General features: G+C 46.6%; 1 protein-coding gene across 1 annotated transcript; it reads left to right on the top strand.

The window, feature by feature from the left end:
* Window positions 1–1,835: 1,835 nt before the first annotated feature.
* On the top strand, window positions 1,836–12,908 carry LOC138647085 (uncharacterized). The gene is made up of 2 exons (XM_069735902.1): window positions 1,836–2,263; window positions 12,431–12,908. The coding sequence occupies exons 1-2, from the start codon at window positions 1,871–1,873 to the stop codon at window positions 12,797–12,799; spliced, it is 762 nt and encodes a 253-aa protein (XP_069592003.1). The 5' UTR covers window positions 1,836–1,870; the 3' UTR covers window positions 12,800–12,908.
* The last annotated feature ends 5,455 nt before the right edge of the window (window positions 12,909–18,363 follow it).

Here is an 18,363-nt window from a genome sequence, read left to right as displayed (position 1 = left end):
AATGCCATCGTCCCATCTGAGGTAGTCGTCTTCCATGAGACGACCTCCAGCCGTTTCTTCTCCACACTTCACGCTGGTGTGGCAGGGTCGCTGCGGGCACTGATCATTGAGTGGATATTTCTTGGTAAGAGGGTGTCGTCCAGGAGAGGACAACCCTTCTAAGGCCACCATATCAAATACACTGGGAAGAGAGCGACGGGCGTTACACGACCCGCGCCGGTCACAGGGACATTGTCCAAACCTCAATGCCAAGATGTGACACGAAGGACGAGAGGATGAGGAAAGAACAACGGGCGCTAACGAGAAGAGACCAGGAGCGATGCTGGAGAAGTCCTGACCGACACGAGTCACTACAATCTCCTACATAACAAGGCAGGTTTGGAGTCCAGGACCGTACAGGGGGCACCAGTCTCCCGGCCTCTGTATCTGGGGTCATCTCAAGTGACAAAGTACAAGGGGCGAGGCTCCATATTAATAAGGCAGACTGGAGGGTTGTCAAGAAGAGGGGAGACTGATGAACTCGCTGCTCTCCTTCCTATGGTGCCACCACTTTGACAGTCACAATCTTGTGCTCCCCTTGCATAGACCACCTCTCCTTTAGCAATGTCCTTTCTGTGACTCTTCTCAATGTTGCATTCGCTCCTCCATAGTCTCTCTGAGTTGTGCGTCTTTTCCTGAAATCCCATGAGGTGCAGAATATTTTACCTGAACTTTTGTGGTTCCTTAAAGGAGTTGCTCTACTAGACCATTTCCAGGCCTCCCAATGGCTTCCCTGCTTTCTCTTGAAGCTCACGGCAGCTGCAGCCAATCTTTGGCCGCATCCTTGACCGCTGCAGCCACACACACTCAATGCAGGAGGACCCAGAGCACCATGATGGGCCAGGCTGCGGAGGGACCTAGACATCACCTTATTAAGTCCATTTTCCATGATGTAACTCTGATTTGATCGGACGCCCATCGGAGAACATCTGCTCACATTGGAGGACCTGACACATCTTGTGTTCATTAGCCCATTATTTCAGAGAGTATAATGGAATTCCTTATTTCTCCAGACGTGGCGCTGCAGGGATATTGAACGTTTTTTGCCCGGTTCCCCAACAGGTTATTGCTGATCACTGGAGGTTCCAGAATAGGACTCCTTACGGTTTGTTGGGCCCTTCAACAAATAAGTGGAGAACTGTGTTATAGTGAGCTGGTAGCTCCCATGTTATTATGGGATAGGAATTGCCCTGCAATCGTTCAGATGCTGTGGTTGGTACTTGCTGCGGCAACAAAGTGGTTTCACAGAGGGAGGACGCTCACATAAGGGACACATTGGTGCAGCCATCACAGTAATGGCCAAGAAGATGGGTAGCCGAATGACCACAGTGGTAGCGTCAACCATCTTTTGCAGGATCGTTCCTCTCCTAGGCCACTGCCTAATCTGCCGTGTTCCTCCCAGTATGAAGCAGCACAAGTCAGGAGCACCGCAGCACATCCCAGCCTCCATACCCCGGGCTCTCCTACTGCTCCCAGGCCTGGCACCAGCCCACCCAAAGAAGCTGCACTGTGTGCCCACCGGCCCAGGGACGGCTACGCTCCGTCTGACTGAGGAAGGCAGAGGCCATCTGCACAAGGCCAGCACTCACAATAATTGTCATTTAAGGGGTTAAATAAAAATATATATATATTTGTGCTTATTGGGCAAAATATGGAACAAATGTCCCGCGGTGCAGACAGTGCACTACTGATTTTGACTCTTTCCGCTTTCAGACATTTGGGAGGTATTTAAGGTGTTAAAGTCCAGATAGGAAGTAACGGCAGAAAGCAGATTGTGTAAAGGAAGCGGTGAGAGGAGAAATCCCTGTGTGCCAAGTTGTCGTTATTTCACATGATGGCTCCGGAGAAGAGTCTGCGGCTCGTCCTCCTGCAGCGGCTGCGTACCCCGGCCCTGGTGGTCCTGCTGCTCTTCATGGAGACCCTGCTGAGCGCTCGGTTTCAGTGTCCTGAGAAGAGAAGCATCACGATTGTCTACACCCTCGTGTACTTACTGCTGCCGGCCTTTTTCTTAGTCTTTTCTAATTTGCTGCTGAGGCCGAGGCCGTCGCCCGACGCGCTTCCGTCTTTGCCGCCGCCATCCTCCCATATTCTATTTCTCATCTTACAGCTCGGGAAAGCGCCTCTGATCTGGGTCTTCATCGTGATGCTCAACAGGACGTTTCTGTCCTGCCTCCTTCAATACGTGGACTACGACAACAAGATATATATCTTGCCTTCCTTACAGGTGAGAGGATTTATGGGGAGGATTGTACCATCCATACTGCCATGTACTGTAAGCTTCTGATCCTGCAGTCCTATGTAAAGGCCTATTTACAGCGGCCGTTTCTGTCCATAAACGAGCTCCATTTAATCATATGCAAATTGTTCGATGCTTGTTTATGACCCTTGTGATGCAGTGACCCATGCTAAAGCTAGGGGGCGCTGTAGGTGGTCCTCGGGATACGCATGGAAGTGTATCTGTAATGGTGATAAGGAAACATTGTCCGGCATGGTTGTAAATGGCTGGTATGTGTCGCAGAGGAGTCTGCACTGTAAGCCTGAAGTAATGTTGTTTTGGGACCTGCAGTCCCACAAAGTATTTGTATAGTTTGTAAAGGGAGGCTTGCAGGGTTAGTTGGAGAGCTGGGCGGGTCTGGCTAACCACACACACCTCACACCTATGGGACTGGTTACAGGTACATAATGTGACCATGGTGTAGTCACATGGTCGGTGGTAGAGAGTGTGTAGGTCCTGGACGGCTTGTGTGTTGGGAGGTCCTGAGTGTGGACCGGATCCCTAAATAGCGCACTGATAGGCCATGGACCTGAAAACTTGTGTGTTGGGAGATCCTGTGAGTAGGATCAGATCCCTGAATAGAGCACTGAGGGACTTGTGTGTTGGAAGATCCTGGGAGTAGGATCGGATCCCTAAATAGCGCACTGAGGGACTTGTGTGTTGGAAGATCCTGGGAGTAGGACTTCCTTGAGCACATGGGAAGGAGTGTATGCAGAGTCTGGGATGGCACTGCATTAGGGGACCTACAGCCCGTCTGAGGTTCTGGACTGTCAGCTGACCTAGTGAGCAAGGCATTGTCCGTAATGGTGATCCCAGTTCGGCAGCTTCCCTGGGAGAGATAGGACTGACAGGAGTCTGCGTGTGGAGCAGGAGCTCCTGGATGGTAACCCAGAGTATGGGGAACTGTGTGCACTGACAGGGGGTTAGTTAATGAACTGTGCGGTCACCCATGGACGGTACCTGGATGGAGTAAGGTCCAGCGTGTGTAGTGCCTGCAACCTAATGTCGTGCTATGAAGTATCAGAGTTAAAATGTATATAATGAACTATGTCTTTGGTCTGTGATGTGTAACATGGCCTACGGTGCGGTTTATGATGCCTAAATAAACCGCGTGGACTGTTTTTGTGAGAAAAACGTGCCCTGTGCTCTGATGAAAGCAGGTTCACACTGAGCACATGTGACAGACGTGACAGAGTCTGGAGACGCCTGTTGTGAATTCTGTGGCAGAGCTCCCTCCTGTGGTCACAAGTGGTACTTCGGCCGGTTCTCTCTGTGAGCTTCCGTTGGTGGAGGAGAGTGGTACTGCGGCTTCTGAGTTTCCTTCCTCAGGTGATGTGGTGAAGTCGTTAGGTGCTGCTCTATTTAACTCCACCTAGTGCTTTGATCCTGGCCTCCAGTCAATGTTCTAGTATTGGACCTGTTTCCTCCTGGATCGTTCCTGTGGCCTGCTGCTTTGCATAGCTAGTTACTCTTTGCTATTTGTTTGCTGTTTTTTTCTGTCCAGCTTGTCTATTTGTTTTTTTCTGCTTGCTGGAAGCTCTGGGACGCAGAGGGTGTACCCCCGTGCCGTTAGTTCGGTACGGAGGGTCTTTTTGCCCCCTTTGTGTGGTTTCTGTAGGGTTTTGTGTTGACCGCAAAGTTACCTTTCCTATCCTCGCTCTGTTCAGAAAGTTGGGCCTCACTTTGCTAAATCTATTTCATCTCTACGTTTGTCTTTTCATCTTAACTCACAGTCATTATATGTGGGGGCTGCCTTTTCCTTTGGGGTATTTCTCTGAGGCAAGGTAGGCTTATTTTCTATCTTCAGGCTAGCTAGTTTCTCAGGCCGTGCCGAGTTGCATAGGGAGCGTTAGGCGCAATCCACGGCTGCCTTTAGTGTGGTTGGAGAGGATTAGGGATTGCGGTCAACAGAGTTCCCACGTCTCAGAGCTCGTTCTTGTTTTTTGGGTTATTGCCAGGTCACTGTATGTGCGCTGACCTCTATGTCCATTGTGGTACTGAATTACCTTTCATAACAGACGCCGTGGAGAGCGGAGAGCAACATCCTTCATCATGACCGGTTTGGCAGTGGGTCAGTAATGGTGTGGTGTGGCATTTCTTTGGAGGGCCGCATAGCCCTCCATGTGCTCACCAGAGGTAGCCTGACTGCCATTAGGTACCGAGATGAGATCCTCAGACCCCTTGTGAGACCATATGTTGGTGCGGTTGGCCCTGGGTTCCTCCTAATGCGGGACAATGTCAGACCTCATGTGGATGGAGTATGGCAGCAGTTCCTGCAAGATGAAGGCATTGAAGCTATGGACTGGCCGCCCGTTCCCCAGACCTGAATCCGATTGAACACATCTGGGACATCATGTCTCGCACCATCCACCAACATCACATTGCACCACAGACTGTCCAGGAGTTGGCGGATGCTTTAGTCCAGGTCTGGGAGGAGATCCCTCAGGAGACCATCCGCCACCTCATCAGGAGCATGCCCAGGCGTTGTAGGGAGGTCATACAGGCATGTGGAGGCCACACACACTACTGAGCATCATTTGCTTGTCATGAGGCATTTCCACTGTAGTTGGATCAGCCTGTAATTTGATTTTTCACTTTGATTTTAAGTATTATTCCAACTCCAGACCTCCATGGGATATTCATTTACTTTGATAATTGTTATGTTTTATTGTTCTGAACACATTCCACAATGCAAAGAATAAAAATTTGCAATTGGAATATTTCATTCAGAGATATCTAGGATAATAATAATAATAATTTTTATTTATATAGCGCCAACATATTCCGCAGCGCTTTACAAATTATAGAGGGGACTTGTACAGACAATAGACATTACAGCATAACAGAAATACAGTTCAAAACAGATACCAGGAGGAGTGAGGGCCCTGCTCGCAAGCTTACAAACTATGGGGAAAAGGGGAGACACGAGAGGTGGATGGTAACAATTGCTTTAGTTATTCGGACCAGCTATAGTGTAAGGCTCAGGTGTTCATGTAAAGCTGCATGAACCAGTTACCTGCCTAAGTATGTAGCAGTACAGACACAGAGGGCTAATACTGCATAAAGTGTATGAGAACATGATGCGAGGAACTTTTTTTTTTTTTTTATTATAAATAGGCCACACAGGGATCGTTAGGTTAATGCATTGAGGCGGTAGGCCAGTCTGAACAAATGAGTTTTTAGGGCACGCTTAAAACTGTGGGGATTGGGGATTAATCGTATTAACCTAGGTAGTGCATTCCAAAGAATCGGCGCAGCACGTGTAAAGTCTTGGAGACGGGAGTGGGAGGTTCTGATTATTGAGGATGCTAACCTGAGGTCATTAGCGGAGCGGAGGGCATGGGTAGGGTGGTAGACTGATACTAGGGAGGAGATGTAGGGTGGTGCTGAGCCATGGAGTGCTTTGTGGATGAGGGTAGTAGTTTTGTACTGGATTCTGGAATGGATGGGTAGCCAGTGTAATGACTGGCACAGGGTAGAGGCATCGGTGTAACGGTTGGTGAGGAATATGATCCTGGCTGCAGCATTCAGGACAGATTGGAGCGGGGAGAGTTTTGCAAGAGGGAGACCGATTAGTAGAGAGTTACAATAGTCCAGACGAGAATGAATAAGTGAAACAGTCAGAGTTTTTGCAGAGTCGAAAGTAAGAAAAGGGCGAATTCTAGAAATGTTTTTGAGATGCAGGTAAGAAGAGCGAGCCAGTGATCGGATGTAGGGGGTGAATGAAAGGTCAGAATCAAGGATGACCCCAAGGCAGCGGGCATGTTGCTTTGGAGTAATGGTGGAACCGCACACGGAGATGGCAATGTCAGGCAAAGGTAGGTTAGTAGAGGGAGAGAACACGAGGAGTTCAGTTTTTGACAGGTTTAGTTTCAGATAGAGGGAGGACATGATGTTAGAGACAGCGGTAAGACAATCACTGGTGTTTTCTAAAAAGGTCGGTGTGATATCGGGAGCAGAAGTGTATAATTGGGTGTCGTCAGCATAGAGATGGTACTGGAAACCAAATCTACTGATTGTTTGTCCAACAGGGGCAGTATACAACGAGAAGAGTAGGGGGCCTAGGACTGATCCTTGAGGAACCCCAACAGTAAGGGGAAGGTGAGAGGAGGAGGAACCAGCAAAACATACAGTGAAGGATCGGTCAGAGAGATAGGAGGAGAACCAGGAGAGAACGGTGTCCTTGAGGCCGATGGAGCAGAGCATAGTGAGGAGGAGCTGATGATCCACAGTGTCGAATGCTGCAGAGAGATCCAAGAGAATTAGCATGGAGTAGTGACCATTAGATTTAGCTGTTAGTAGGTCATTAGAGACTTTAATGAGGGCAGTTTCAGTAGAGTGTAAAGAGCGGAAGCCAGATTGAAGAGGGTCGAGAAGAGAGTTATCTGAGAGATAGCGGGTAAGACGGGAGTGGACCAGGCGTTCGAGGAGTTTAGAGATGAAGGGAAGATTAGAGACAGGTCTATAATTAGCGGCACAGTTTTGATCGAGGGATGGTTTTTTAAGTAATGGATGTATGATGGCATGCTTAAATGAGGAGGGAAAAATACCGGAAGTGAGGGAAAGGTTGAATATTTTTGTTAGGTGAGAGGTGACAGCCGGGGAAAGGGACTGGAGGAGATGTGACGGAATGGGGTCACTGGTGCAAGTGGTCGGGCGAGAAGATGCAAGGAGCCTGCTTACTTCTTCTTCTGTAACTGCTTCAAAGTCAGAGAGTGAACTAGATGCAGTGGGGGAGGGAGGACAGTGCATGGTATGAAGAGATTGGGAGATGATTTCCTGTCGAATGTGGTCAATTTTTTCTTTGAAGTAATTGGCCAGATCGTCAGCACGGAGATCCGTGGTTGGGGCATGCTCTCTTGGGTTGAGTAGGGACTGGAACGTGTCAAAGAGACGTTTAGGGTTATTGGAAAGGGAGGTGATGAGGGTGTTGAAGTAGGTTTGTTTGGAGAGGTGAAGGGCAGAATTGTATGTCTTTAGCATGAACTTATAATGGATGAAATCTTCGGGTAGATTAGATTTTCTCCACAGACGTTCTGCGCACCTGGAGCACCGCTGCAGGAAACGTGTTTGCAGCGTGTGCCACGGTTGTTGCCGTCTGTGCCGAGTTGTTTTATGTATAGGAGGAGCAGCTTCATCCAGAGCACTTTGCAGGGTTTCATTGTAATGCTTCAATGCAGAATCAGGACATGAGATGGAGGAAATAGGGGCCAATGAGGACTGCAAGTTCTTCATAAGTTTCTGGGTGTTAATGGCCTGTATGTTTCTATAGGTGTGGAAAGTGGGGGTGACCTGAGCGGGATGGCAGTTCTTGATAGAGAATGAAAGAAGGTTGTGGTCAGAGAGCGGGAGAGGGGAGTTTGTGAAATCATCCACTGAGCAAAGTCGGGAGAAGACCAAGTCAAGGGAGTTTCCATCTTCATGTGTTGGAGAGTTAGTATGCTGCGAGAGGCCAAAAGAGGAGGATAGAGATAAAAGGTGAGAAGCAGATGGGGAGAGGGGAGAGGCAATGGGGATGTTGAAATCACCCATGATAAGGGTGGGGGTGTCACAGGAGAGAAAGTGTGTTAGCCAGGTGGCAAAGTGATCCAGGAACTGATGAGAGGGGCCGGGAGGACGATACACCACCGCCACTCGCATGGAGAAGGGGACGTAGAGTCTGACCACATGGACCTCAAAGGAAGGGAAGACAAGTGAGGGTACTTGGGGGATAACTTGGAAAGTACATTTGGGTGAAAGGAGCAGACCAACGCCTCCACCTGCTCTGTTGTCTGATCTTGGGGTATGAGAAAAGTGTAGTCCACCATATGAAAGAGCAGCAGCAGCGGTGGTGTCTGACTGCTGGATCCAGGTTTCAGTTAGAGCCAGGAGATTAAGAGAATTAGAAAGGAAGAAGTCATGAATGAAGGAGAGTTTATTACACACAGAGCGAGAATTCCAAAGGGCACAATTGAAAGAGACAGCAGGCATGCAGGTAATATTAATAAGGTTAGAGGGGTTTCTGGGTGTAGCAATTGGGAGGTTAGACTTTCTATAACATGGGGGGCCGGGGTTTGGAGATATGTCTCCAGCGACTAGGAGAAGGAGGATCGAAAGAGTGAGCAGATGGTTAAGTGATTTGTGAGAGTGTCTCTTGTGTTGGATGGTGGGACTGAATGGATCTGTGCTGTTAAGCAATGTGAACAGAGCATGAGTGCTATACATAGGAGAGGCAAGGACAGAGGGGCCGATATGGATGGAGTGTAGAGAGTTAATGCGAGGGCGGTGAATGTGAGTGAATGCAGCAGCCAGAATATAGATTATACAAATAAATATGGTGAGTATTTGTGCTGTTTCAAGTGAATATGGATTAGATTTAGTTTTTCTTACCTGTCTCCTGCCCTGTCTATCTGCCATGTTATAACTGCCGAGTACTTAGAAAAAAAAGTACTTTGAATAAAAAATACACGAATAACAGTGCACGAATGCATCCCCAAGCTACATCTACATTTATAGAAGGCTAGCCCTTAGATCTCTCTTTTTTTTTTTTTTTTTTTTTTGTGTTAAAGCTCGTTAGCAATCAATCTAACTCAGTTGAGACAACAGGACACAATAAATGTAGTGATCAGATAAACAAATGTCCAGGTCTACATGGATCATAAAGCACTTTGAAACAGTTATGTGATCTCTCTGAGTAAGGACATGCAAAGTCAGATTAAATATCTATAAACACAAACAAAGGCATAATAGGATGACTAACATATATAGATACATGCAGGATTCAATGCCGAAGATAGAATGACTCAGATACCATCCAAGCTGCTTGCTGTCAGGGACTGGAGCAATAGACATGCAGGATATTTCAGCTCAGAGAATGAATGATATGTTTACATATCATATCCCTTTTTTTTTGAGCAGCGTATATAAAATATTCATTATGTAAAATAGTGGGTGGGCAGTGAGGGGTCAGTGACCTGTCAGAAGTTGCTTGGGTTTTCCCGAGCACGGTCTGGTGATCTCCGAGTATTTGTTAGTGTTCGGAGATTTAGTTTTCCTTGCCTCAGCTGCATGATTTACAGCTGCTCGACAGCCTGAATACATGTGGGAATTCCCTAACAAACAGGCATTCCCCACATGTACTCAGCCTGTTAAGCAGCCATAAATCATGCAGCTGAGGCAGCAGAAACTAAATCTCTGAGCATTCACAATACCACCCGAGCGTGCTCGGGAAAACCCGGGCAACGAGTTTACTCGCTCATCACTAATGAGTACCTAATCAGAACAGCACATGAACACCCCACAGAAAGCCCCGCCCTGGAGCACGACCATATAATTACCTGAAAATCCAGGTTCCACAGCAACCACAAGACATATTTCATCACCAGGTATCAGTGTAATCAGTATAACGGCACCAAACTGACACTGTCTGTAGTCACTGAGCACAATCCTGATCACAGGTATCAGTGTTTTCAGTGTAAAGGCACCGACCTGACCCTGTCTGTAGTCGCTGAGCACAATCCTGATCACAGGTATCAGTGTAATCAGTATAACGGCACCGACCTGACACTGTCTGTAGTCACTGAGCACAATCCTGATCACAGGTATCAGTGTAATCAGTATAACGGCGCCGACCTGACACTGTCTGTAGTCACTGAGCACAATCCTGATCACAGGTATCAGTGTAATCAGTATAACGGCACCGACCTGACACTGTCTGTAGTCACTGAGCACAATCCTGATCACAGATATCAGTGTAATCAGTATAACGGCACCGACCTGACACTGTCTGTAGTCACTGAGCACAATCCTGATCACAGGTATCAGTGTAATCAGTATAACGGCACCGACCTGACACTGTAGTCACTGAGCACAATCCTGATCACAGGTATCAGTGTAATCAGTATAACGGCACCGACCTGACACTGTCTGTAGTCACTGAGCACAATCCTGATCACAGGTATCAGTGTAATCAGTATAACGGCACCGACCTGACACTGTCTGTAGTCACTGAGCACAATCCTGATTCCCGGTTATCAGTGTAATCAGTATAACGGCACCGACCTGACACTGTAGTCACTGAGCACAATCCTGATCACAGGTATCAGTGTAATCAGTATAACAGCACCGACCTGACACTGTCTGTAGTCACTGAGCACAATCCTGATCACAGGTATCAGTGTAATCAGTATAACGGCACCGACCTGACACTGTCTGTAGTCAGTGAGCACAATCCTGATCACAGGTATCAGTGTAATCAGTATAACGGCACCGACCTGACACTGTCTGTAGTCACTGAGCACAATTCTGATCACAGGTATCAGTGTAATCAGTATAGCGGCACCAACCTGACACTGTCTGTAGTCAGTGAGCACAATCCTGATCACAGCAGGTATCAGTGTAATCAGTATAACAGCACCGACCTGACCCTGTCTGTAGTCACTGAGCACAATCCCGCTGACAGGGGCACTTTAAGGCTATGTTCCCACAATGAGCTTTTGATGTTGCAGTTTTTTGCACCATTTCTGCACCAATTGAGTAAAATCAGTTACTTGTATTTTTTGAAAATACGCAGCGTCCAAATCTCATCAAAAACTGATTGTGGGAACGTAGCCCAAGAGCTGATCACCCCACCGTCTCCCTCACCTCCAAACACGGACACTTCAGTGTGTAAGTGATGGTAATGTATCTGTGACGTTATTGATTAGACACGTTGTGAGGGTGATATGTGCCTGTGATATGATAGGAATGTTATTACAGACCGAGGGACGATAATAACTGCAGTAACCACTAACTGAGCCATTGCAGTGATCTGGGGGCGGCTGCTAGAAAGGATGTCGCCCGTGTGCAGAGCAGTTATGTAGTGTAGATGTACAAACACTTATATAAACACGGGGCATGAAGGGTTAATTCCGGGGCCCGTTACTGCCATGTTTCCTCCATAACCGCACACACGGCCTCCAGTCCTGCAGATAAAGATGAATTATTTACCAGTGGAATCAAACACAAGACGCTTCTCATCATGTGAGTGACACCGCTCATCTCCAAAATTAAAAAAAAAAAAACAGAACTATTGAAAAAGTACGAAAAAACCCCAGTAAAATGCAAGACGTTTCCTAATAGCGGGACAGAAACGGCGTAGAGGGAGTCTTTAATGTCTCCACTGTAGCACGTGGTCATGTCTCCGCTGTAGCACGTGGTCACCTGGCCACTTATAAATCTTGTGCTTTCCCTTGTAAAGTGCCTGTGCTGCGCATCGAGGTGTTCTGTGCCCGGCCCTCGTGCTGTGCTGCGTATCTGTCAGCCATTGTGACCTGGCGCATGCGCAGCACCCAATGAAGATGGCACAGTGCACAACACTGGTGATGATGATGACATGGGACCACCAGAGGCTTGATTCAGAAGTCCCGTCACCTAGTAAATCTGCAGGGAATCCGCTTCAGGAAACGCTCCTTCTATAAAGAGTTTTTGGAAAAGTTTTTCTTTTCCTGAAAAGTTTTTGAAGTAGTTTGGAGAGGGTTTTTTTTTTTTTTTTTTTTGCAGCCTTCTGTTTGGAAAGTGCCCAGTTTGGCATGTTTTCCATCAGGAGACACTACAAAGAAGTAATATTCGCTCTTTCTTTTCCCATCAGATGATTTTCGAAATCTGAAGCTTAAAATATGTTCAAAACACTGAAGATACGAAACTTTACAATAGAGATGAAAAGGAAAAGTCAGTCGTTCTTTAAGCAATTTTTCAAATGTTTTTCAAAGCAGATTAACTCCAAAAACTCTGTGCATAAAGCCTCACATGCACAATTCACTGTGGATTTTGCTATCATGGATTTCATTCCTGCTACTCTGCAAACCCGCAACAGAATGAACCCACAGTGGAGCCAAAATTGCTCATATTTCTATGCAGGAAATGTGCACAACATGTTGGGGAGATTAGTAATCCACTGCACTGTGCAAATCTCACCCAAAAGGATCTACTTTTGTAATCCGGACAGCGTCCATCCTTTCTTCTGCTTGTAGGCGGTTGGCCAGAGGATGAATGTATGGCTATAAGTCCATTATTAAACCCACCAGAGATGAGGTGGAGTCCCCCTTTAATTTTGCTTCTAATGTTTGTTAAATCCTCTCTTCTTTCTTGTTTTCCCAGATAAGTGGCCTCATTCTCCTGCTTCTGTGCCTGGTATTGGAGTATTATTCACCGCACTTCTCCTTCCTCCAGGAGCATCTGCAGTACCATAATAGTAAGCGGTACGAGGAGCTCGTCCTGCGGGAGATTGAAGTCGTCATACAGGAGGCGGCCGAAGAGAAGAGGAAATCGTTTATTCAGTCCATGATCAGCGCAGATGTGGATAAATTAAACCCCGGAGATTCGGGGATGCAGGATGTGATGTTACGCCTCATACGGCAGCATCAGGAGAGGGTCCAGAGGGGATTTATAGCGGGAGCGGAGGGCCAAGGGCCGGTGACTATGGTGCATGAGGTGCACAGTGAAAGTCCATCACAGGTCACAATTTAACAGCACCAACGTCATACAATGTATCAGTGCTGTTACTATGTGTCAGACAGCATGTAGGGAGGGTATTCAAATAATTATACCAAATAAAGCTTCATTTTTGTATTATCTACTTCATGGTTCGATGCTTCATCATTTTCAAGATCTCTGCTTGCTGTCAGGGAATAGAGATTTTCTTGTTTCCATTAAAAGCTCTCATCCTGTACAACACTGATACTCATCCCAGCTGAGGGTTTGTTACAATTCTAGCTAGCGGTGCCAGCTCCTCTATGTCTTTTTTAATTAGTATCTCTTTAAACGACCAATTGTGCATTGTATTCTGTGCTGTGTGAGTGAGAATACCATCAACATGCAGGACCAGCACTGGAACCGCAATGGGGGTCAGTGCAATGCCAAGATGAAATGTCACATGCAGTGTTGTCACGTATTTACTATGCATTCACATTTTTTTATATCTTCCATGCTTGTCAACATTTATAAGTCCAAAATAATTCCCATCCCAAAAACATGCAGACACTCCCTCAAAATGTTTGATTTACACAAACAACATCTCTTTTGCAATTTGCTATCCGCTACTGTTCAATGAAGAAATTCTGAAATGAGAACTTTAGACTAGTACCATATTTAAGCCAAATGTGCAAATTTGTGTGGCTTTACTTCCTTATGGAGAACTGGGGGCCACAAAGACTTCATGCCCAGGGCCCTCGGCTGTCTGTGTCCACCCCTGGAAATATGAATACATTTTATTACAGTAACACAAAGAATATGATACATCCAATGCAACCAGAGCTCAAGGAACGTGGATCCTAAGTTACCAGCCATTGGGATACTGCCTGTGACAATAAGGAAACGCTCATATCTGCGTTAAAAAAAATCGCTCTGATGCTGATCCATAAAATTAGGAAGATTATTATGCAAGTACAATGCGATTTTTCTCACCTTGCATCCGTATGACATGCAATGCATTTTTAACATCATCTTTTACATACTGTAATTTAAAGCTAGTTTGCAAAACTAATAAAGCAATAATATATACATATATAGATGATAGAAAGCTATTCAATATATTAAAGATAGATAATAAATAGATATCCTGCAGCTATACAGTACCCTTTATGGCCTTTCAATAGAGCAGCATGGTGGCTCAGTGGTTAGCACTGTTTCTTTGCAGCGCTGGGGTCCTGGATTCAAATCCCACAAGGGAGAACATCTGAAAGGAGTCTGTATGTTCTCCCTGTGTTTGTGTGTGTTTCCTCCCACACCCCGAAGACAAACTGATAGGGAATGTAGATTGTGAGCCCCATTGGGGACAGTGATGATACTGTCTGTAAAGTGCTGCAGAATTAATGGCACTATAAAAGTGAATAACATTTTTAAGTGGCACTAAAGGGTATCTAACCTATTACATAAATACATTCTTTAAAAAACAATATGGGATCCACCTTATTTTTAATAACCAGCCAAGGTAAAGCAGACAGTTGGGGGCTTATATTCTCAGGCTGGAAAGGTCCATTGTTATTAGGCCCTTCCCAACCTAAAAATGCCAGCCAGCCGTTGTCCCAAAAATAGAGCATTGCATTAGATGTGACAATTCTGGTGCTTTGCCTGGCTTTTTCGGGTTGCCCTGGCGTGGTGGCAATTGGGGTAATGGGACTTTGGGTTGAGTTACATACAACAAAGGGACAAAGAAACAATAACACCACACTTAGCTTTCTCTGATGCAATGCACCGCACAGCAGAGTAAGGCACCAGGAATAAGTATTCAGCTGTAGAACAACAGCACTAAGCAAGCTCCTATTCCAGCAAGGTTGGTATCCAAAGGACCTGTATAACCAACAGTCAGCTGATGAACCAGGTGACCTTTTAAAGGAAGGTGGGAGTGGTCACCACCCACATCAGCAGAACAAGCTGCAATGCAATTACACCAGCGGCCACCGGGGAAAAACTGCATTAACCCCCGAAGACCTGAAAGGAAAAAAGGTTTTAATCTGAAGGAAACCAGATCTGCCACAGATCCAAACATGGATCGTGACATAAATACTGATTTCTGTCTTGTCCGGAATCGCTCCACTGCAGAGATATTCACATTTGTTTCTTCTGGAGGGCACTATGTGAAATCTCTGCTTGTTGTCCAAATTGGCGTTTGCTCAAAGTCTTCTCTTCCTCCCTCCCAGAAGCTGATCTATTGGTCTCAAAAGCTGCTCAGCTGTGATTGGCAGCATCTGAAAGGCATCGGCGAAAGTGCAGGGAAGACTCTGAAGAAACGCCCAGTTGGACTGAGGTTGTGTGCACACATTGAGTAAATGGATACAGAAACTTCTGCACCATTTCTGCATCTATTGGCAGGAAAAACGCAGCTGGACAAATGTGCGTTTTTGTCGTGCGTTTGTGATTGATTTGAATGAAGTCAATGGTGAAAAATGCAGCTGCAGAAACGCACAGAGAACTGACGCTGCAGATTATTTTCTGCATCAAATCTGCAAGCGACAAATAAGCGAGGGGTGCACAAGACTTCAGGTTTCTCATTAATTTTGCTGGCATCAGGATTGCTTCAGGTTTTGCTATCAAATCTGCAGGGGAAAAAAACGTATCAAATCTGCAACGTGTGTACAAGCCCGAAAGAAGAAACAAATCTCTCAATCTGAATATCTCTGCAGTGAAATGAGCAAAACGGAAAACAGCGACAGAGTCCGGGGGGCTCAGGAAATGATAAAAGGTGTTCAATCCAATTTGTTTGAACAAGTGACAACTTATGTTTATTGGGAATCTGACAGCTGATACATTCTGCCCCAACCATCTGCTGTATCATCTCTGCTATCTATGATTTACCCTGCTGACATTCAGAGCAAAATAAGGTAACGAGTCAGAGAGGCCCCGACGGTTTCTTTCTGTCCTGCTCTCCCTCAATGACAGGACCTTCTTTGTGTGTGTAGGGAGAGTGTAGTGTGAACATAAAAATGGATATTTTGAGTCCATATTGAAATATACAGAATACATATAAGCCATGATAGAGCAGCATTGCTGGTCATACATTTACAGGCAGATAATGTTCATAGTGACACAATCTTGAGAATTGTTTGCGCCCATTGTCTGAAGGTTTTTACCTTACAAATACTTCTATGTTTGTTGTTTGTTATTTGTAAAACATGGAGGTTTATTTAAACTCTGCCTCTTGTGGATTTATGTTATCCCTGTGAGTTTTTGAATTGTGTGGGTTTAGTGCCCCATTGTCTGATGTTTGCCTTGTATCTCTGATTCGTCTTATCCCAAAGGCTGAACCAGACTTACACATAGTACAAATCACTATATAAGGCCAGAGAAACGTGACTAAGATAGAAGCAGAAACTTGTGTACCTGTACTTATACGTGTACAGTGTCGTGATACCTGCATAACTGGGGACGCCCATGCAGTGTTGTGAATTTCCCAGGGGTTCTCTGTTTTTTTTTGTTGCTTCTCTGATATTCCAGATGGATGATGTTTAAATAGCTCCTTGGTGATGATGTGATTATATGTACTTAATCTTAATTAGAACTTAATCTTTATATGTGCTTAATTTTATATGTATTTAATCTTTATATGTACCACTAAGCAATAGTCTTTAGAACAACAACACTCCAAAAAAGCCTCCAACTCCACACCAAGCAGTATAAAACTTACCCTGGCATCCCCAATTGCCAGAGGTGAGTACATATAGGAGAGGGGAGTGGTCAACACTGAACAGCAGGAAAGCTTCAGAGTTTTTAAGGTGAACAGCAGTAGCGTAGCTACTGGGGGGGCAGAGGGGGCCATCGCCCCGGGCCCGGTGCTCTGAGGGGGCCCACCCGGAGCTACGCTACTGTAATTGCATCGGCGCGCGCAGCGCGCCGATGCAGTTACATTCTGCGACAGGGCAGGGAGAATCGATCTCCCTGCTCTGCCGCTATAGGGCCCCTGAGCAGGCAGGGGGGCCCGGTGCCAGCAGTGGGCCCCCCGCCCACTATCGCAATGTGAGCTGTATCGGCATCTAGCCGATACAGCTCACCGCAGTGATGAGGGAAGGAGCGCTGCGCTGCGCTCCTTCTCCCATCATCCCCCACACTGACAGCGGGCGCGATGACGTCACTGTCCGGCGCCCGCAGTCAGTGTAGATGTGAGCGGGAGCAGGGAGCGCCGCTGGAAGAACAAGGAGGAAGAGAGGTGAGTATTTATTAATAGGATCTGTCTATTGGGGGGGGTGCTGCCTTATTAATAGGATCTGTCTATTGGGGGGGCTGCCTTATTAATAGGATCTGTCTATTGGGGGGGGTGCTGCCTTATTAATAGGATCTGTCTATTGGGGGGGTGCTGCCTTATTAATAGGATCTGTCTATTGGGGGGGTGCTGCCTTATTAATAGGATCTGTCTATTGGGTGGGGGGGTGCTGCCTTATTAATAGGATCTGTCTATTGGGGGGGGTGCTGCCTTATTAATAGGATCTGTCTATTGGGGGGGTGCTGCCTTATTAATAGGATCTGTCTATTGGGGGGGTGCTGCCTTATTAATAGGATCTGTCTATGGGGGGGGGGGTGCTGCCTTATTAATAGCATCTGTCTATTGGGGGGGGTGCTGCCTTATTAATAGGATCTGTCTATTGGGGGGGGCTGCCTTATTAATAGGATCTGTCTATTTGGGGGGGTGCTGCCTTATTAATAGGATCTGTCTATTGGGTGGGGGGGGTGCTGCCTTATTAATAGGATCTGTCTATTGGGGGGGGGGTGCTGCCTTATTAATAGGATCTGTCTATTGGGGGGGCTGCCTTATTAATAGGATCTGTCTATTGGGGGGGGTGCTGCCTTATTAATAGGATCTGTCTATTGGGGGGGTGCTGCCTTATTAATAGGATCTGTCTATTTGGGGGGGGGGTGCTGCCTTATTAATAGGATCTGTCTATGGGGGGGGGTGCTGCCTTATTAATAGCATCTGTCTATTGGGGGGGGTGCTGCCTTATTAATAGGATCTGTCTATTGGGGGGGCTGCCTTATTAATAGCATCTGTCTATTTGGGGGGGGTGCTGCCTTATTAATAGGATCTGTCTATTGGGGGGGGCTGCCTTATTAATAGCATCTGTCTATTGGGGGGGGGTGCTGCCTTATTAATAGGATCTGTCTATTGGGGGGGGTGCTGCCTTATTAATAGGATCTGTCTATGGGGGGGTGCTGCCTTATTAATAGGATCTGTCTATTGGGGGGGGTGCTGCCTTATTAATAGGATCTGTCTATTGGGGGGGGGGGGTGCTGCCTTATTAATAGGATCTGTCTATTGGGGGGGGCTGCCTTATTAATAGGATCTGCCTATTGGGGGGGGTTCTGCCTTATATACGGGATCTGCCTATAGGGGTGCTGCCTTATATACGGGATCTGCCTATGGGGGGTGCTGCCTTATATACAGTAGAGTATCTGCCTATGGGGGATTCTGCCTTATATACAGGATCTGCCTATAGCGGGGGGTGCTGCCTTATTCTACAGGATCTGCTTATGGGGGGAGTGCTGCCTTATATACAGAATCTGCCTAGAGGGGGGAGTGCTGCCTTATTCTGCAGGATCTGCCT

This window comes from Ranitomeya imitator, chromosome 8 (genome assembly GCF_032444005.1).
Source record: "Ranitomeya imitator isolate aRanImi1 chromosome 8, aRanImi1.pri, whole genome shotgun sequence".
In the NCBI taxonomy this organism is placed as follows: Eukaryota; Metazoa; Chordata; class Amphibia; order Anura; family Dendrobatidae; genus Ranitomeya; species Ranitomeya imitator.
Note: the sequence above shows the minus strand (reverse complement) of the source record. Positions and strands in the feature narration are given on the sequence as shown.